The sequence below is a fragment of the Diorhabda sublineata genome, chromosome 6 (genome assembly GCF_026230105.1).
Source record: "Diorhabda sublineata isolate icDioSubl1.1 chromosome 6, icDioSubl1.1, whole genome shotgun sequence".
NCBI classification, from domain to species: domain Eukaryota; kingdom Metazoa; phylum Arthropoda; class Insecta; order Coleoptera; family Chrysomelidae; genus Diorhabda; species Diorhabda sublineata.
In genome coordinates this window covers 33,907,229-33,928,982 of record NC_079479.1, presented here as the reverse complement: position 1 = coordinate 33,928,982, position 21,754 = coordinate 33,907,229, and the positions used below count along the sequence as shown (strand labels likewise).

The 21,754-nt window shown below is 31.0% G+C and overlaps 1 protein-coding gene across 1 annotated transcript; it reads left to right on the top strand.

The window, feature by feature from the left end:
- Positions 1-19,126: 19,126 nt before the first annotated feature.
- On the top strand, positions 19,127-21,354 carry LOC130445500 (juvenile hormone acid O-methyltransferase-like). The gene is made up of 4 exons (XM_056781147.1): positions 19,127-19,229; positions 20,166-20,568; positions 20,770-21,047; positions 21,123-21,354. Exons 2-4 carry the CDS (start codon positions 20,201-20,203, stop codon positions 21,302-21,304), a joined length of 828 nt encoding a protein of 275 aa, XP_056637125.1. The 5' UTR covers positions 19,127-19,229; positions 20,166-20,200; the 3' UTR covers positions 21,305-21,354.
- The last annotated feature ends 400 nt before the right edge of the window (positions 21,355-21,754 follow it).

The window sequence follows — 21,754 nt, the reverse complement described above, 5'->3', positions numbered from 1 at the left end:
TAGAAAATCTATATGATTATTTAAAAAAAATCAAGATTTTATAATCTACTTATGTTTCCAATAAAATTTCCCTTTTTTTATTTGCTGGAAAATATTTCTTTTCATTAGTTTGAGAGGAAGTTTTATATAAACTAGGGACAATCCCGTTTAAAAAAATTTCAATGCACTTATTAAGTAAAACACGGGGGCCCAGAAACAATGTTCTCCCAAAAGAATACCTAAATAAAGAATTATTTCTATCCAACCACCCTCGCTTTTTTTAATCACGCCAAATCAAAAACCTTATTTTATTATTGCTTTACGGCCTTTAAAATTACGGTAGCTTGAGTGTGAAATACATTGCACTACAATATGTTGCCACAGTGTTGGATCAGCTCAATGGTAATTAGAAAAAATAATTTAATATATATTCAAATCGACTATTAGTGTACGATAAAAACTAAATAAATAGCGAATCCTTCATTGTGGGCAAATAATCGGTTTATTTTGTGTTTATGAATGTTTTTTTGTGTATGTGAGTGTCATTTCTTCTGTTTATTTTTTTACCCCCTTCTTTTTTATTTATTATTATCTTGTTTTGGAACTTAAAAAACGAATTCAAACAGTTGAAAGCTCGTTTTTCGGAAAAAGATATAAAAATACCAACTACTACATAACCAAGAATGGTTTTTTTCACTTAAACGAAAATATTTTTAGCATCATTGTTTCATCAATATGTAAAAGTCATTTTTTCCTTATTAGATTTTTTGTTCTATTTGAACAAAAACATTATTTTAGCAGATCTTTCTTGTTTTCCAAACATTTCAAATTTCCAAAGAATCCTCCTCTGTATAGGATGAACAAAGCCTGAAAACCGTAGAGAAAAACCTGTGAGGGGCGCGACTACGACATAATAAAACATTATACAAGAAAATGAAAACATGCCGGTCGTAAATAAAATGGCCCTGTTTATACGAAATATGGTAAAAGGTAAGATGTTTAGGGACATATTCTTTTATATTTTTCGGATGATATAAAGTTTTTGAAGGTGTATGGATCACGTGAAAGAATCTTAGGATAAATCTAGTCTTCATAAAAAGAAATGATTGTTGGAATTTCTTCATATTTTCCGTGAGAAACATACCGCATTATAAACAGAATATGAAAAAGTGAAAAATCACTTTGTTCATATTCTTATTCAACCAATTTTCTTGATTTTCTTCATGATTTTCGCGTTCTAGTAAATTAACTAGATAAGCTTTTACATTTTATTACGTTTTTAAAAAAATATTATGAAAGTATATGATTAGAGAGGTCAAAAATTTGTTTGTTGTGTTCAAACTTCATAACTGTCAACTGTGTTAACAAGATATAATATTTTTCTTAATTTATAGTACCAGATCTTTCTTATTCAGACTGTATAGGTCTTTTTCTTTGGACAGAAAGCCATTCGAAATTTTTCGATAAGCAAAAACATGTGGTAGTTAAGTTTATGATCAATAATTTCCTTATATTAAATAGAAATCAACATCAAGATGAATTGAACTGAACTGGCCATTATCTTATGAGTTTTCTGTCTATATTGTTTCTGATCCTTCCAATGGTTTAGCTCAGATGTCTTATCATCATTTTTGTGTCTCGACTTCAGTACTTAACTTCATATACTCCAACATTGGGTCATAAAAGAGCAGCAGTTTTGAATTCAACATGTTCTCATCTTTAATATGTCATAGAAGTCAGAAAAATTAACTTTTTATCATAAATTTTTTTTTACTTGCCAAGAAATTCGTACTGGTAAATCAGGAACATTTTTATCATGAATTTTTGTTTACTTGCCAAGAAATTCGTACTGGTAAATCAGGAACATTTATATCATAAATTTTTTTTTACTTGCCAAGAAATTCGTACTGGTAAATCAGGAACATTTATATCATGAATTTTTGTTCACTTACCAGGAAATTTATACCTACTGGTAAATCAGGAACATTTATATCATAAATTTTTGTTTACTTGCCAAGAAATTCGTACTGGTAAATCAGGAACATTTTTATCATGAATTTCTGTTTACTTGCTACGAAATTTGTAACTACTGGTAAATCAGGAACATTTATATCATGAATTTTTGTTCACTTGCCAGGAAATTTATACCTACTGGTAAATCAGGAACATTTATATCATAAATTTTTTTTTACTTGCCAAGAAATTCGTACTGGTAAATCAGGAACATTTATATCATGAATTTTTGTTCACTTACCAGGAAATTTATACCTACTGGTAAATCAGGAACATTTATATCATAAATTTTTGTTTACTTGCCAAGAAATTCGTACTGGTAAATCAGGAACATTTTTATCATGAATTTCTGTTTACTTGCTACGAAATTTGTAACTACTGGTAAATCAGGAACATTTATATCATGAATTTTTGTTCACTTGCCAGGAAATTTATACCTACTGGTAAATCAGGAACATTTATATCATAAATTTTTTTTTACTTGCCAAGAAATTCGTACTGGTAAATCAGGAACATTTATATCATAAATTTTTGTTTACTTGCCAGAAAATTCGTATCTACTGGTAAATCAGGAACATTCATATCATGAATTTTTGTTTACTTGCCAGGAAATTCGTACTGGTAAATCAGGAACATTTTTATCATGAATTTTTGTTTACTTGCCAAGAAATTCGTATACTGGTAAATCAGGAACATTTATATCATGAATTTTTGTTCACTTGCCAGGAAATTTATACCTACTGGTAAATCAGGAACATTTATATCATAAATTTTTCTTTACTTGCCAAGAAATTCGTACTGGTAAATCAGGAACATTTTTATCATGAATTTCTGTTTACTTGCTACGAAATTTGTAACTACTGGTAAATCAGGAACATTTATATCATGAATTTTTGTTCACTTGCCAGGAAATTTATACCTACTGGTAAATCAGGAACATTTATATCATAAATTTTTTTTTACTTGCCAAGAAATTCGTACTGGTAAATCAGGAACATTTATATCATAAATTTTTGTTTACTTGCCAGAAAATTCGTACTGGTAAATCAGGAACATTCATATCATAAATTTTTGTTTACTTGCTACGAAATTCGTACCTTCTGGTAAATCAGGAACATTTATATCATGAATTTTTGTTTACTTGCTACGAAATTCGTACCTTCTGGTAAATCAGGAACATTTATATCATGAATTTTTGTTCACTTGCCAGGAAATTTGAACCTACTGGTGAATCAGGAACATTTTTATCATGAATTTTTGTTTACTAGCTACGAAATTTGTAACTACTGGTAAATCAGGAACATTTATATCATAATTTTTTTTACTTGCCAGGAAATTCGTACTGGTAAATCAAACCATTAAAAAAGAATATTTATAATACAATAATATTTTCTTAAAGACCGAAATAAGTCAAAACATCAACCATTTCAACTAAAATTTAATTATCAATCAAAAACGACCTAAAATCAAAAAGAATTAGCAACAAAAACATACAAAAGGATCTAAGTGATAAGATTCTAAAGAAAAGTTACCAACGGTTATACAGATGATCACCTTTCATATTTATTATGTTAAAAGTAATATCTAACCTTTATAATAGGACCTTTTGCCTATCTGACTAATCTATTGGTCCAGCATAACAACCAAGATTCTCTCTCCATACATTACGGATGATCTGGATTGCCAGTGCTGATGGATGAAGAAGAAATTGAAGACCACGTCATAGTTCAGTGCCCAGCACTCACACGTACAAGGTTAAAATACTTGTCCAAGCCTCATATTTGTAGGTTAGACAAAGGTAATGAACGAAATGCGCAGCGTTGGTTCAAAGATTTTGGTAGTGGAGATTTGACTCTTAAAGATCGTTCGTGCTGTAGAGGTCTATAAAAGTTTTTGTCTTCAGGTCAGTGTCAAACGAATTAGCCCATATTCAAGTGCTCTGTCGAAAGATTTCCTATTAAATTTATCTAAACAACCTTAACATGGAAAATCAGTGTACTCTTAGATTATTCTTCCCCCAAAGAATGGTTTCGTGCCCTGACATTTAAAAATACTTAGAAATACCTACTTAATGTCCTAATTTTATCCTATATACCTGATATATTTTTTTGGAAAAACCAATACCTGCTCGCCGTTTCATACACGAGCCCGGGCGAGGCGTTTGGAGTCGAGGAGAATCGCATTCTATCGATCGAAGCGATCAGATCTCATTGAAACCTCGCCGTTTCCAGACATGTCCTACGTAGTTTAATATTTCGTTGTATATATAGGTTTGTTGACATATTATAGTAAGTTCAAATTATCGAACTTTGTTTATAGTGCTACCTCTCGACTACTAAGACTTTTCGTATGCTTATTTAATAAGTTCTTAAGGATTATAATCAGTATCTGTTCGTCTTGACGTAATAATATGACATATGACATTTCAAACATTCACCTAAGATAGAAATTTTTACGGACCTACCCCAAATTGTATTCGGCAAATCAGCTAACAATCAAGCGGCATTTCTCCGAAAATCGCCGATACCGAAGGATTCATGGACTAATATCAAGTATGTATTAAGAAGGGGAGTGTCGCGTATTAGACGGGCCGAGGGCGTGGCTGCGTTGGACACACCCTTACAGTTAGGCCGCATGTTCCTATCTTCGAGACATACAATATTTCTCTTCATAATTTATTTTTAATTATTTTGACCTGATAAATTGAGACCCGAGAGATGTCCACACCTCATATCAATTATGAAAAATGAAGGCTTCAGTCCAAGAACGCTAGGGATTCATTAATTCTAATGTCGTATTATATAAACAAAGGAAAATTTTCGCGTGAAAAAATATCAAGATGATGGATATTACTGAAGAATATGACGAATATGACGAACTGTAATGAGACATAACCCAACATTCGTAATAAATAATCGGACAATATATTAGATTGAAAGCAACAACAATAGGCTCCGTAAAATTCATTCGATTTTTGTTTGATACTCAAATGGTAAATGAGGTGTGTAAAATGTATCAAAATACTATTCACCTCTGAAATAATTTCGAAAATAAATTCTGCCGTTTTTCATAGGAGAAAACAACTACTTTCCTGGCTAATGTCTCGACGATTATTGAATTACAACTCCTCTGAAGAACGTGATGTCAATTGACCTTTTTGTCCATATTAACATCCCCAATGGCTCGCAATGGCAAGTAGACTAGTTTCGACGTCATTACGTCTCATCAGAGCAGTTCAACAACCCTCGTTCGGGGCTGGGACCAGAACTGAAGACAACGTCAAAGAGCGTCGATTTTTGGTACATACGAAGATAAAAATTGACATTTTATCAAAAGAAGGCGTTCGATCGAACCAAGGATATGTCATTGGATGACGGGAAAGTGAAGATAAATCGAAGTGAATGACATGGAAACGTTTTTCAGGAACATATGCCTCCAAGAAGATGAATAGGGAAACTTTTAAGTGGACGGTGTCCTTAGTCTAGTTACCTACAATTTGCGGATGATTTTATAGTAATAGGTCAAGACCCCATGACATTCTTGAGGTGGTAAAAGAACAAATTGTTGCATCAAAGATGAAGATAATCCAGTATTTGATAAATAACAGATGCCTGGTATCAAAAAGTTCAAAATAGGGTAATTATACACTTTCACGGTCACCTGGTTTTTTGGCTCTAGAAAATCGAAAAACGGATGGATTTTAATGATCTTGGTCTCAAAATGTTCCGTTTTACGGCGGATTTATAAACAAAATTAGTATAAATAGCTGGAATGAAAATTTCTCATAGTAATTTTAAATCGTAAAAAAACGGTTTTGCAAAATAATCTTTTACAAAAAATTATGGTAATTATACACTTTCGCGGTCACCTGGTTTTTTGGTTAGGTTAGGTTAGGTTGGCTCTAGAAAATCGAAAAATGGATGGATTTTAATGATCTTGGTCTCAAAATGTTCCATTTTACGGCGGATTTATAAAAAAATACGAAAATTTAAAAAAATAAATATTTTTTACAGTTTCATGAAATTAACTTTTTTGAAATTTTTTTTTCGAAATATTCATTTTTTTATGTAAATTCCGAAAAAAAATATGCGAACTTGATCCCACGACGTCAGAAACAGTTACGAAGGATTATATGTAGAAAGTCATTTTTTTTGCATTTAAAGTCATGAAACTGAAAAAAATATTTATTTTTTTTAATTTTCGTATTTTTTTTATAAATCCGCCGTAACATTTTGAGACCAAGATCATTAAAATCCATCCATTTTTCGATTTTCTAGAGCCAACCTAACCTAACCTAACCTAACCTAACCTAACTTAACCTAATCTAACCTAACCTAACCTAACCTAACATAACCTAACCTAACCTAACCTAACCAAAAAACCAGGTGACCGCGAAAGTTTATAATTACCAAAAATAGGCTAAGATAGAAATTAATTCAGTGGAAATTTTAGCAGAAGTAGACGGCAAAACGCTAAGAATATTAACTTTACCAAAATAACTGAAATTTTTGGAAAATTTATGAAAATTAGTTTCTCAATTCACTTCTTCAAAAGTTTGTATCTTTTTTATTGTACAATTTTCTAACAAAAAAAACGCGGTGCCTTTATCTTTAGACTTATTGTCATTTTTAGTGTTTAATCTACATAATTATGTACTAGCCGCTGTATTTATAATAAACTCATTTTTTATCGAGAAAAAAATTTTTGAAATAAAAACACCTCTCAGCATAATTGCCGAGATCGTATAGTTTTTATAGTGAAAACAAAAATAAAAAACAAAAGAGTACAGAAACAATGAATGGCTTTCACTGCATTTTCATCGTCGCAGATTGAAAATACGAGTTACTCGGATTGACTGGGAGGCTCTCATCATTCGCATCGTCAGTCCCCGAGGAGTTTGAGCTAGATACTGACTTCGAGGGTTGACTCACGCGTACATGTAACGCTTTGTAACGTACACGTATGCTGTAAGATTAATTCTTTTCGTCTGTTAAATTGACGACTGGAAGATGAACTGAAACGGAAAAAAAATCGTAACGTATCGTCCGAGTTTGTTGTTTCAGAACATATATTTTTGAAAAAGTTTTGAAAAAGGGCAAGAATATCTAGAAAAAATCCATCTTATCCAAATTATCTACAAATGAATTCAAAAAAATTGAAATAAGGGTGTTTATGCTATACGAATAATATGAATCGCTTACAAAAAACGAATTATAAGGCATTAAAGCTGAATTTTTCTTGTCGCTTTGAAATATCGAAAGAAATTGTTTCTCATTTTGATCTAAGAAAGATTTTCTAGTCAATTTGTAGCATGCCATTCGGCTTGTTACCTTTTTCTTTCGAATATTCCTTCGTTCACGTATTGTGGCACAGTAGTCACTACGGATTTATTAGTTTCGTTCTTAAATCGTTATTTTTCGTATGAATTCTTATATTTGAGAAACACATTGATTAAAATAAAACAACTTCCTGTTTGGTTATATTTAAAAATATATATAAATACAGTTTTCTTACATGTTACTTTATACAAATCTATTCTACCTACTCATTCTTTTTTTAACCATAAGCTCCTTTTTATTCGAATCTATTCTACCTACTAGTTCCTAGTAATTTCCAAACTGCGATTATGAATCTTAGTGATAATATTGAAATTTTAATAAGAAAAATAATTTCTAAATAAAATGATTTATATCTTTAAAATTTATTTTCTAAGAAGAAGCAGGTCCGGACTAATGATTAAATGAATCACTTTGCTTTGAGGGTTGTTATTTATATATTCAACGATGCGTTTTCATAATGAAACGATACATTTTGAATAATTCACTATTAGGAAGTGTAAAAAGTTGTATATAAACATGTAGTCATCATTTTGCATTCTTAAGGGTTAAATTTTCCTTGGTACACACTTACGTCATTCAAAAATTTGTGCAAAATATTCCCGTTAATGGATACAGGCGTCAATTGATAAATTGTGTCATTTTGGAATTGTAGAAATCAACTTTATCACGTTTTTACAATTTAAGAAGTGATTTTATCAAAAATCTTGGCCATAATGTCTATAATATATAGTCTAGATTGAATTTACATCCACTATTTAACCTATTAGTGAAGATGAATCTAAAAATTCTTTCTCAATTTAGAGATAGGCTGTAAAAGCAAAATACTGTCCAAATTTCAATCTTAAAACTTCAGTACTTTAAATGGGACTATGAACCTGTTTTTATTTCTCTATATAACTGATGTACCTAGACTATTTAAACAGTTAGGTTCACAATTTTTAGGTTATATTTATAATAAAGATCAAAATTAGATCAAAAAGTCAAGAATAGTCATAAAAAAGCTTCCAAATACACACAAATTATTATCAAATCATTAGGTACCAATATAAAATTTTTAATGCTTCTAAATGTTCTTGATTTTGGGCCTCTTCTGTTTCAAAATTAGTTTTTTCGATAATTTTTAAGAGATTGATGAAAAATTGACGTTTCAATTCAAGACCTACAATTAAGAACATTAAGAAGCATTAATATATCAAAAGGTCTAAGAAATAAGAAATTTTTGTTACGAAACCTTTGAAAACTGTTAATTAATCTCAAATAGAATATTTGTTAAAACCCTATTATAATCAGTTGATTAGCTAAGCAAGAAAAAAGCTCACAAAAACTTTGAGCTTTGCTTTTCCTAAATCCAAACTAAGCGATAGAAAGTGCTCCGAGAGAATTTGGTTTAATCTCCCAGCAGTAGTTCATCACGCAGAAAGAGCAGAAACCTTAAGGGATACTGTAACACACACTCTTTACTACGACTCTCTTACAAAGGCCCGAAACGATAATGTTTAGGCCAGGCGTTCAAAAAAACTCTAAACAGATTAACAAAGTCTGTACGACGTTTTTTTTTTAAACGAAACGTAGAAATTACGCAATTATTTGAACGTTAAAACATGGGAATGGAAATATTCAAAACGCTAATTACTAGCTGGTATATTTTTTGCGACAGATATATGTCTAAAGTGGCTCAAACAAGATTGGAACTATTATAAAGTTTAAATCAGTTTTAAAGAATTTTTTCGTCACCGAGAAATGCTACTACCGACGACATTTTATTTTTTGCCTTCCCAGCACCATTTTATACAGCTCCAAAATACATTTTGAACCATATAGCAACTACTAATTTCATTGGCGTGTCACTACACCATGGTAAGGAGGCAATCGAAACACCTATTGCCTTTTAGACCACGGCATTCATTTTATACTTCTGATATACGTCAACTACTTGTTGGAAATGGTTCTTTCAATCTTGATTGATAACTAACGGAATGAAATATGATAATTACTCAACCAATTCCTACAAAAATCACCCAGCGTATCCGTTTGAAACTAATCCTAAACCTACTGTGTAAAATGATAAGTATTTGCCCTGGTGGTAGAATTAAATCTGAAGATATTTATCTCATATATTAATAAAATATTTGCATTTTTCTACTCTTGTTTGTTAATATTTCGGAAATATCTTCTTCTCGATGAAACTATCATCTTTTTTCCTATTAAGATAAATTTTTTGGAATATTTTCCAAAATAACTTGTAGATAAACCTTATGGCGTTGAGCAGATTTTCTATAATTTTGTCCAAAGTAGAGAATTCGTTTTTGGAGTTTACACCTTAAGAATCGATTTGCATATATAAGGGGCCCGGTATGAGAAAAATGTGAGGAGTAAAATCTATCGATGAATGACCTCGTTACGTTTTTGGTGCGCATCCTATGATGCGCAACTTTCTAATTTGTCAGTGTCGACATACTTATATTGCTGTCATTGTGAAGTTTTATTATCATTGTGTTCCGCTAAAGTGAACTGAAAGTATTTTCAAATAACTATGGCAGAAAGAGGTGTAGATGATATTGCCGGAGCATCTAACAAACACGTGGTTGCAAAGTACGTTATAATTCATGTATTATATGTATGAGCATGTGCAATTTGTGTTTATTAAATATTTTAATAATTATCGATGTAGTTCATATAAATATATATTTGAAAACAACACATAAAATTAGATAATCAACCCAATATGAATTATCGAGCGCATCTACATAAAATAGAAAATTTCTAACCTAACCAAAAATTAATTTTTTTGTCGATGTCTATAAATTCTTCCACGTTATTATGATTTATTTTATAAATAATTTTTAAATATTAACAACTGTAGTCAATAATTCGATAATATTATCAGAAAAATCGACAATATTTTTTCATTATAATAATGTTTTTATATAATTTTCTTTCGAAAAGTTATTTTTTAGCTTATTTAAATAATTTTCATGTATTATTGTATGTAAAAGATTTAGTGACATAATTATCTTTTTATAACCATTTTTGTTAATTATTAAGATAATATTATATTTTATATAAAAAATTAATTATAATAAATTATAATAATTTAAAAAAAATGTTTATAAAAACCTTTTTTATCAATTTTCTTAAAGTCGGTTAAAATTTGTATAATTAAGCATTTATAAATTTTCTATTTTTTTTTATATTTTTTGACTAGGAAAAAATCTAAACCTCCAAAAACTCCAGCCGAGAGACAGCGAGCTTATAGATTAAAAAAAAATTAATGAAGGAAGCCCAAAATATTCTGGCAATCAACCAATCTTTTTTAAGTTAAATAAACTCTTTTTGCGTCTGGTTAGACTATCGAACTTAAGGAGTAAACTCCAGTCGTGCGTCGGAGCTGACACACACACACACACACACAATTTTTTAAATAAAATTGTTGTTTTTTGAGTCCTTTAGATTTTTGCAAAGGAAATTCATCAAAAATGTTCATGATAAAGGGTGTCAAGGATTGATACATTGACTTTATCATAACTGTTGCGGTGGGTCCCAAAGATGTTGACTTATAACCAAAAAATATGACTGATGACGAAGATTTTTAGAAATCCATTGAGACAGATGATGAGACATGGATTCTGTATGACACGCCTGAATCAAAATTCACATAAACCTTCAAAAGCTGTAAGATCACGGCAATTGTTTTTTAAGATCAAAAAGGTATATTAAGCATTGTGAAACGTTTACGGAGAAATATTCGAAACGAACGAAAAGGCATGTTGATTGGAATACGTTAATGCCCATCCGCATAGCGCTCGTAGAACCCAACGACTCCTTAATCAATTTAAATGGGACATTTTCGAACACCCACCATATAGTACCGACCTAGAACCGAATGATTGTTATCTTTTCTCTGAAATGAAGCAGTTCATCGAAAAAAAAAAAATAATAAACAACCCCTCGTACACACAACTGGCCTAATAGAGACCAGTCAACTTTCAGAAGGATATATTTCCTACCCAGAAAATTCTCCTTGTTTTACGCGCTACACTTTTACAACTGAACTGGCTAAATTATAGCTCTTCATGAACAACTGACACTCTTTTGTGTATTGCGTGTTCCAGCTACAGAATTTATTGGACGGAATCTTTGTTTTAACTCATTCGCTTGTCAATATAGAACATCGCAATTTATAGTATCCACAAAACGGTTTTCTCCACCGAAAGTACATATCCTTCACGTTCATTTTATAATTAATCTAATCATTAATTAAAGTTTGATTTTAAACGCTTCTATAATTAGCAATGGGTAGAACAGTATTCCTAGTACCAAAAGAAGTTTTTCAAGTTTTCTCCAACTTTAGTAGAATTAAATAATGAATTCTTATAAAGGATATTGAGTAACAATCTTTGAATACTTCTTCAACAGTAACATATTCTTCCTTGTTGTTATTTTTCCTTTCTTGTGGATAGAATTAAGTTGTTCTTGAAAATGAGTCTTTGCAAGAACGTTCGGTCAATTCTAATTCTATTTCGATCGGTATTAGATTGATAATGATTAAGTAGACAAATTTTCTTTCATGTCGATTAATTATTTCCTCAACTCTTGGAAATATTCAAACAATCGAGTATCATTGTGAATAAATTTAATTTTTTTTCTCCTTTTCGACCACGTGCATCCCGTCTAAACTTCCACGGAAGTATCCGTTGCAGAGATAAGCAATTTTCTCGGCTCGTGATTGGGGATTTTCTCTTGGGGATAAAAACTCCATCTACAAATGAACAGCCGTGACAAGCGCTATAATTCCTGGTGCGGATGAAAGCGAAAGAAAGACACAAATTACACAACGGTTGCGGTCATATCTTCTACTGATATCCTTCGAGTAGGATGCTATATCTTTCGTATAACTCACTATATATTATATGATAGGATTATTCTAACAATAGAGGAAAAATTAAAAGGCAGATACATTACAACAACTATTTCGTTATCCATGCTCTAAGGGTCTAAGTAACTTCAAAGCTGCCAAGAAAGGATTACTTCCATTACCCATAAAAAGGAAAGTTCCTTTGTTATATTCAAAAAACGAAGAGGAGTAAACTGGTTATACATTATAGAGCATAGAGCACGTCATACGTACAGCTATTTAATAAACTGATAAAACTAAAAAAAAAACTAATAAAAAAAACTTTGAAGAGGACGTGAAAAGACTAAAGCCCAAAAATATTTGATAGAGCAACCATTCTGAGAGAAATAAGTCACTATGAGTTATCTGTGGTCTAAAATACTTGAGATGAAGTAAGTTGAATATACGAGGATCCCTAGAGATGGCGGTAGTTGCTTGAAAAATACCACTATCTATACAGCATACGTATCAAGTTTGAAGACACCATGTTGTTCAGTATTTTTTATGTAGCTTTCAATGAACATGAATCTGCTTAATCGCATCAGCTGTAAAATATTGGGTAGAAGAGTTTAAACGAGGTTGAAGACCAGCATCGCCTTCTCGGATTATTTTCTGTTCCCAGACTCGGTGGTCAAAGATTTTCCAGCAATGAAGTGGTGAGGTCAGCAGCTAAGAACTATATTGAGGAGCTTAACGATTTTTATTATAAAAAGAGCATTGAATTTATCTGAATATCGCTAGGAAAAGTGTACGGATCTGAAAGGAAGTTGCTCTGAAAAATAAATATATTTTTTTCCAAAGTTTTAGTGTTTTCTTTGGTGGACCAGGTATTTCTGGAATCATCCTCGTAGTTAATGGGATGTACAAATAATATTTACCTAAAATAACATACCATCAATGGGAGACCAGTTAAAAAGCTAGACTACAACAAGGAGCATTATGAAAAATACTATTTCGAGAAAAAAATAAATGAAACATAAGTGTTATAAGGCCTACGTTAAAAATTACATAGATTTGCATGTTCTGGCATAAACTGAGTTCCTGGTTCAATTCTTTTCTTTTTTTTATCATATCCATATATGTTTTGATTAAATTAAATTAAAAGTACATGTTCTATTCCATTTATTTTGTATGGTTTTTTATCTTTGATCAGTGATATATTTCTATTATTTCTTTCCTGCTTCATTCCGACTTATTTTCTGCTCCTGCCCGAGCACTTAGGAAAGCCAAGAAGACAATGGATGTCTCCTTGGTCAGGAGAAGACAACGGATGTCTCCTTGGTTAGGAGAAGACAATGGAGGTCTCCTTGGCTAGGAAAAGACAATGGAGGTCTCCTTGGTTAGGAGAAGACAATGGATGTCTCCTTGGTTAGAAGAAGACAATGAATGCCTCCTTGGTTAGGAGAAGACAATGGATGTTTCCTTGGTTTTCCTCAGTGCTTTTTACTTTTCCTGTTTCTGATTCAGACCCGAGACTTTTTACTTTTTCTACAACTTGTCTCGATTGTTTCATATATATAGTCTAGTAACATAAGTTTTTCCATTGAAAGTATTATAAAAACAACATTCAATAATTTTTTTGCTCATATGTGTCATAGATTTTCGTGCTTTCATTAACCGTGAACCACTAGTTCCATGTCTTCTTTCATCTATCTGCTCAATTTCTTTCAGTCTTTGGCAAGTATTTCCATTACCTTTAGAGCTTTCTCTTAATTTTGATCTATTTTCTCTTTCTGATCAATCGATTATCTTCTTGATCTTCCTCTTAGATTTTAGCTCAATTTAATTTTGCTTCTCTCATTATTTTATTTTTATGGACTGAAAGACTTGATATGAGATATATTGTAATTTTTTAAATTTTGGAAAAAAATGTCTTATTAGCAATACAACGCATTTTTTTCCGAAGGATCATACATTATTAATTTTTATTGATTATTACACTGTTTAAAGTCACCCAGAAATATATATATTTTTATAATTATCGGATACGTATTTATCTATTTCGTAATCCACACTGATACGCGTTGAAAACGTTATGCTAAAGTAAAAGCGGAGGATGGTGATGGATTGGTCGAGCAGATTGGGGATTTCCTAAAACCTCAACAGGATCCTCCACTCGGTTGGTTGATTATGCTGCCACAGCCAACTTAGTTTCGTTTATAAATGTAAAGGAAATCATTACACTGCAAAAATTTTTTTCAAAACCATTTTCGAACAATCATAACGAAGACGGTAATTTGAATTTAACACATTTGATTGGTCTAATTCAATTTTCAATTCAATTCAAAGAAAGTGGCGTCACTATAAATTAGGAGTTTCATTAGGACGCACTTTTCAAGAAATTAGTTTGAGCTTCGAATACAATCATGATTGCTGGCTTAAAAACGCGTTTCTACACGTGGATACACGTGGGTAAAACATGTTTTTATTCGGTAACTAGTATCTACCGATGATGCTGCTTCAAAAAATTCAAATTTATGTTTAGTAGCATTTTTAATGCGGCGACGTTTAGCCGCCACTGAAGAATAGATGTTAGAATTATAGTTTGATTTAAATATTCAGATAATTAGTATCAACAGCAATTTCGTTATCAGTTTATAAAGCATTCATTGAAAGATTCTTATCTGTTAAATTTCCGGAGTATTACATAATATCAAGATTTACAAAGGACATTTTTCACGAATTAAGGTCAACTGGAGATAATTTTAGAATTTATTCACATAGTTATAATTTCGAATTAAATCTACGGAAAACCTATGGAAAATTGTTATATGGAAAAAAATTTCACCATTACATTTATCGAACTAGTTCTAATATATCATCACCGATCAAAAATCAATTCTTGTCTACAACACACATTATGTGATGACTAGAATAAATTATTTCTGGCAATTTTTTATCCTTGACCACGTTTGGAAAAAGAATTTTTTTTACAAGGACCCTATTTACAGGAAACCAATTTAGAGTTAGGCTTTAAACAATAGTTCGAAGACTTCGAAATGACCATCATTTTGCAACTTTGATAAAGGTGTCCCCTTTTGACTAAGGCTGATTAATCAATTCAAGACAACTGGAGGCATTGAGAAGTTTGATGGTATAGAACTTGTATTATTCAAAATAGTTATAGCAAATAGAAGCATATGTAGATGCTACTATACTAGAAGCTGCACAATAGAGCTAAAGAGATAGAACTATAGTATCCAACCAAACTATTGATCTACGCCCTTATGAAGAGAACTGTAGTGCTTACTAAGAGCAAAAATGGAAACATAGAAACCAGAACTAGGTAAATAAGTCATACTATGCTACAAATATTTAGACGTACCTACGTATAAAATTTGAGAAAATGTATGGACGTCCATTTATAGAGAACTTATAGATCTTGGAATGTTAGAGTACAAAGACTGCGACGAGCAGGCCATATAATACGAATTTTTGAACAGAAAATGTCGAGAACGGTACTAGTATGCAATTTTGGAGGGCGTAGGTTAATTGGAATACCTCAAAAAATATGACAGGGTGAAATCGAAGAAGACTCAATCTGTGTGTGTGTGGATAGAAGGTAATTCTGATCAAGCAAGTAGTTCATCGAAGTAACTAGTTTCATCTGGCTGCAAAAACCTGGCCTATCGAGTTACTTGATGAAGTATTTTTTGAATGATACTACTCACTGTAACTATTGAAAAAATCATTTAGTACCAGTGCAAATATAGTGCACAACATTGCTATATTTTGTCTACGGTACATTTTTTGGACATAAACTGTACCTATCGAGTAACCGCTTGAGTTAATTGGAGATTGACAGTAAAGTAATGATCAAAGCATCTGATACTGACATTCTTGTTAATATACTTGGAAATATTCATATGTTAGCGCCATTAGAAATTTATTTAAGTACGATAGGATCCAAATCTAATATTATAAATTTCATTAATTGCAATAAACTAGCTAAAAAACTTGGTAATCTTGTGTGTCGTTCCTTGTCCGGTTTCCATGCATACACTGAATGCGATTATGCAGCTGACTTTTTCAGAAAACGTGAAATATAGAAATATTGCAAAAATATACTTGTAAAATTTATGTAATAAGTTGTAATAATGTAAATGATGCGAGATTATTAATGTTTCAAAAACGATTTACGTCAACGTCTGTAGCAGAATATTTTATGGAAAATGTAAAAAGATTTGATTCAACTCAACTTCCACCATGTTGGAAATCACTGAAACAAAAAATTCTACGAACCATTTATGTAACTTTAATGTGGCAAAATGCTATAGAAGCTAACTGCATCAATTTCTCACCAGAACAATGAAGATGGACAGTTAATGACAATAAAACTGAACTGCTTTGGTTTGAAGGTGATCTCTCTTAGTTGAAGACATTGTTATGGTAGAGCTTAATGATGATTGCAACAAAAATAATGACAGTAATCATGACGATAATAACGATGATAATCATTATGAAAATAAAGGTGACCATGATGATAATCACGATAAAAGTGACGATGATCATGACGATAATGATGATGATAACATTTAATAATAATTCCATAAATATATGTTTTATTGTATATTTTTAGATATTTAAGCTTTTTATCAATTTTATAGTAAAATATATGAGAAAACTTTTATTGTATTCGGGGCCAGGTTTTTTGCAGCCAGCTCTTGAACTATTGGTGCAACTATTAGTGCAACAGACCAAATTGATTAACGCTTTATATTTGAATAAGTAGAAAAGTTAGTTTTCTATTGGAGGTATCTCAATAACAACTGATACGGCAATGAAATGGCGGGCTTATGCAGCGAAGAAACAAAATCTGATTAATCTGCAGTAGATACACTTTCTTTTAGTGTAGCATTAGTTTGGCTGCCACGTAGACATTTATAGTACATGAAACATCGGATAAATATGACTATAAAGTTGATTAATTTCGAATTTGAATATTCAAAAATAGATTATCATACATATTAATCTTTTTTTAGGTAAATCCTCGACGTGTTGATTACTGTTGAATAAGTATTATTAATTGTGGTTGACATTTCTATAGATGCATTTACAGACTGCACTAAAAAAATGTTCTACTATGTATGAAACAGAAAGCGATAATGACATTGACCTTTCCAACTATTTTAGATTCAACTGTAATAGTTGTATAATGATTTTACATAAGGTCAAGATATTATTGATGATACATAACATATAATCGGTTGGATATTAGAAATTTTTAACCTCCTTAAAAACAGATTTTTAATATCAATTTTTTTTTCTAAATTACACGATGAATGTGAAAATTTTAGAAAATTAATTTTCGGATCTAATCTAATCTCATAGATAAAAAAATTTGTTGCATCCGTTATCCATTAATCCGATTTAATATCGTTATCGATTAAAAGTAACACAGGAAATGTATCACGGAAATAATTTCACAACAACGAAGGAATTTTTTTCCACTATATTTATTAAGTAATCATGTAAAACTCTTTTACTTAGATTAATTGCATTAATCGTGAATGTATTATCCCAATGATTAGTTTCCATTGGTTACTTTAATATTTTTACTTAACAGTGTGAAAAAATCATTGAGTTAAAGATGATGTGGCAAGTAACTAAATAAGAAATCAGTAATACTGAAAGAGGAATGAATTTGCAGGATTAAACAACTCTAAATATCTAAAAATAAGGAGGAGAAAAACAAATATTTAAATTATTGAAAGAAATTTTTATTTCTAGCTTTCAATTATTTATATAGTTATCATTACATTACGAAACTAGTGAATGATTATGTCTAATTGTAGAAGCCAAAATAAAGGTCATCAAATTACCGTTCTGGGGGTGCTACAAGTCATAATAACAGGACTAGTAACGTATATTTTGGTACCTGAGCTCACTTCCATTATTTCAATTCTGCCTTTATTTCATTATTCAAATTTAAAATGTGCCTTATAATGGAAAACTTTCATCCAAAACTAGCACCTTTAGATTAAATAAAATCATTCATGTTGAAGAGAAGAGTGCAACTTCGAAATTTATAACTCGACTGGCCAATAAAATTGATGAACACAATTTTAAAAACCAGCGATTAACAATAACTGAGCTTTCACTTTGAGTTATCCACAAGTTTGTTTCAAATTGTCTAGACAAAAGTTTATGGAATAGACATTGCGATCTGAGATCGATTAATCGAAGAATCGATTCATCGGACCAAATAAATCGTTTTCTTAAATCAATATGTTGTACTGAATCGATTCAGTGAATCGATATTATGCCCTTGAGACTCGATATCCGATTTTTCTATTTTGGTATAAACTATAAAATAATTTACAATTAACTGAAAGGCTCGGGTGGAGGGTTAATTAATTAAAGCCTCGCGAGATGGCTACGTGCTTAGTTTCCTCAGGGCTTGAACGAAAAATTTATTTATCGCAGGCAGTGCTACTTTAGAAATGGCAATAACAAAAAAAGCTCTTGGAATCATCTGTTCCAAGTGATGAGCGTCTTTACTTGATCTGATACTTTGATATGGTTAGGTTAGGTTAGTTTTAGAAATCGATTTAGATTTTTCATGAATCGATTTATCAGGTTACAATTCGAATCGATTAAAAAATCGATTTTTTTCGGAAAGATTCGCCATCTCTATTATGGAATAAGCATGATGTGTTCCTGATTGATACTATCGAACATAGAGACACTGCGATACAGTCACATTTTGAGCTGTGTGGTTTTAAACCTCTAGGAGGGGAATTTTCTTCTATATTCGCTCTAAAATACCCATCTTGTTATTGAAGAATGAGGCTATTTTCTCAAGAATAACTAGCGATTGTTACTTAATAATTTACCCAAAAAAATATCCCACGTGCCGTTTATGTGTTAGATAAGAATTCATTTAATATATTTGGTTGGAATTAACCTTGAATAGCGCTGACGATTTGAAATTTGTTACAAATGTTCAATGAGTTTCACATACTTTCAAGCTTGTTTGAAACTGTTGTGTGTCTGCCAATAATGTAAGTAACCGTTTCTTCCAAATTCTCTTTAATATTGATAATCGTTTTATCAATTATTTCATCAGTATAAAAAGAAATGTTATATAATAACGTTAGAATATTTATTAGAACCATTTTAGTAGTATAAAAAAATTAATTCATTCATTTTACATATTAGTTAAACGTTTCAATGTCAAGTTAGACACTCTCTTCTACAAAACAATGTATGAAAAGGAAATAAAATACAAGACAGAATCAAAAAAACGACTTACAGAAAAAATCGATTATTTTCAAACTTATATACAGGGATTAATGCAAAAATAGTATCTGAAAACCAGGGACGGCTAATGCCCAATTGTTAACAATTCGTAACTTTGACAGGGACAACCTGTACAATCTAAAGACAGCAAAAACGAATTTTTCAATTGATTTTTTTGCAAAAAAGGACTATATGTTTAACTCGATAAAATTTATGGTTTAGGAGATATGTAGATTTTTATATCTTTCGCCATAAAGAGACATTCTGAAGAAAATTATCGTAAATTGTAATTATTCATTGAAAATACTTACAGGAGGTATTGAAACGATGCCGGAAACAAGAACTACAATGAAAATAACTTATATAAATCATTATATATAATATATACAACTCCAACCAATTAAAGAGTTCAATAATTTATATTAGTCGTTTGGCTTGTAGTAATTCGATTTGATTTTCACACAATTACAGAAACATTCGATACTCTCCTAAATATTAAAACAGATTTGAGTGGATTTTCCTGTATATACATAGCTATTGTCCATCACAACGCATCTGCATAATGTGGTAGATCTCTGTGGACTTGGAAATTAAGTTTTTCTTATTTTCCTCAACAGTTAACGTATATTTTTGACGACTATATAAACGTAATTTCAACAAGAATCTTCAAGTCCTATTTTTATTTTCGTTTGTTTTAGATTTCGAGGTCAGTCAAAATAAAACTTCGACAATCATGGGTATGGTACTTCCGGAATTGTTTGCCAAAAGCTCGCAGGTGACGGCCGCGATATTGAGCAAAGCTATGAACAAACACAAAGATATGATAGTTTGGAGGAAAAAACCATCGATTCTAGAGTTTGGTTTCGCAGATGGACACAGTTCTAAAGTGCACTTACGCCCTTTGATCCCCCCAGATTATCACGAATTCATAGGAACTGATATATCTCCATCCATGGTAGAATATGCGAAAAAGAACGTTTCCATACCAAGAAGTAAATTTTATGAATTAGATATCGCTACGAAAAATTTACCGGAAATGTTTTGCAATAGATTCGATAATGTGTTCAGTTTTTTATCGATGCATATGGTTCTCGATCCTAGGTATGCACCTTTTGGTCTTCCTCGTTCCTTTCTATTGCTTTTTGTAGTAGCATAAACTTACTGGTACTTCAAAGACGTTGTATAATGTATCTTCTTCTGCTTTTGGTTACTTTTTCCATTCTCCATCTGCCGTCTTAACAATTAAAATTGAAATACAGATTCTTTATAAGTATTATTTGATTTCAAACTTTAATTTCAAAGGCAGGGCTTCACCAACGTATTCAAGATGTTAAAAGAAGGTGGACAGACATTCCATATATTTTTCGAGAAGATTCCTTCCGATGGTATATTCGAAACGCTGAGTAAACATCCGAAGTGGGGAAAATACGGCCAAGAGAAAATGTTATCTGCATATTACGATAAGGCTAATCCTAGGGAATTTTATGAGAATGATTTGAGAGCGGCCGGTTTTAAAGACATCAAATTCGAAGTAGACAGAAATCTAGCTCACGAATATGAATCTGCGCAGGAACTCAGAGGTGAAAAATTATTTAAAAGGAAACAGAATAATCTGCAAATTCTAATACTATAATTTGATTTAATTTTTTTTTTAGATTTATCCATATCTATCAATAAATCCATAGCTTATGTACCTGAAGAAGAGCTGGAGGAATATAAAGAAAAGTATATGCAAGAAGTGTATGATCAATGTGTTGCGCGTACACCTGATAATAAAATAATTGAACCTCTCACTGTTAAGTTCACTTTATACACGGTTTGTGCACAAAAACATTGAGGAAATAATGTACAAATAACTTTTTAATAAAGAATTTTTTTGAATAATGCGTTCTATGAATTTAATCTAAACCTCCATAATTAAGAGGAATAACGTGAAAATATTACGGAAAATTTACTTTTTTTCCCATTCCCAAGTTCCCATTTCCTCCTGTCTCTTCTTAATCTCTCCATTTTCCATTCTTCTACTATCTTCAACTATTTTATCTTCATTATTAGTTTTGTTTTCTTAGGAAACTAGAAATAATATTGAAGAAACCTACGTTGATATCAACAAAAACAAATAGAGAAAACTCCTAGTTTGTATAGATATGAATATTAGGCAAAAAAGCAATTTTGACAAAAAATAACCAATATTTTGAAAACGAGTAATGTTAATAAAATGGTAAACAGTTATTACAGATAATCCATCCATTTGAGACTTATCTGTGTTGAATATGTTTATAATTGG

What these genes read in the sequence shown, in the direction of transcription:
- LOC130445500 (XM_056781147.1), top strand. Translation starts at nt 20,201, where the DNA reads ATGGGTATGGTACTTCCGGAATTGTTTGCCAAAAGCTCGCAGGTGACG. An exon ending in CATATGGTTCTCGATCCTAG is followed by an intron (nt 20,569 to 20,769) that starts GTATGCACCTTT and finishes TTAATTTCAAAG; the next exon opens with GCAGGGCTTCACCAACGTAT. An exon ending in ATCTGCGCAGGAACTCAGAG is followed by an intron (nt 21,048 to 21,122) that starts GTGAAAAATTAT and finishes TTTTTTTTTTAG; the next exon opens with ATTTATCCATATCTATCAAT.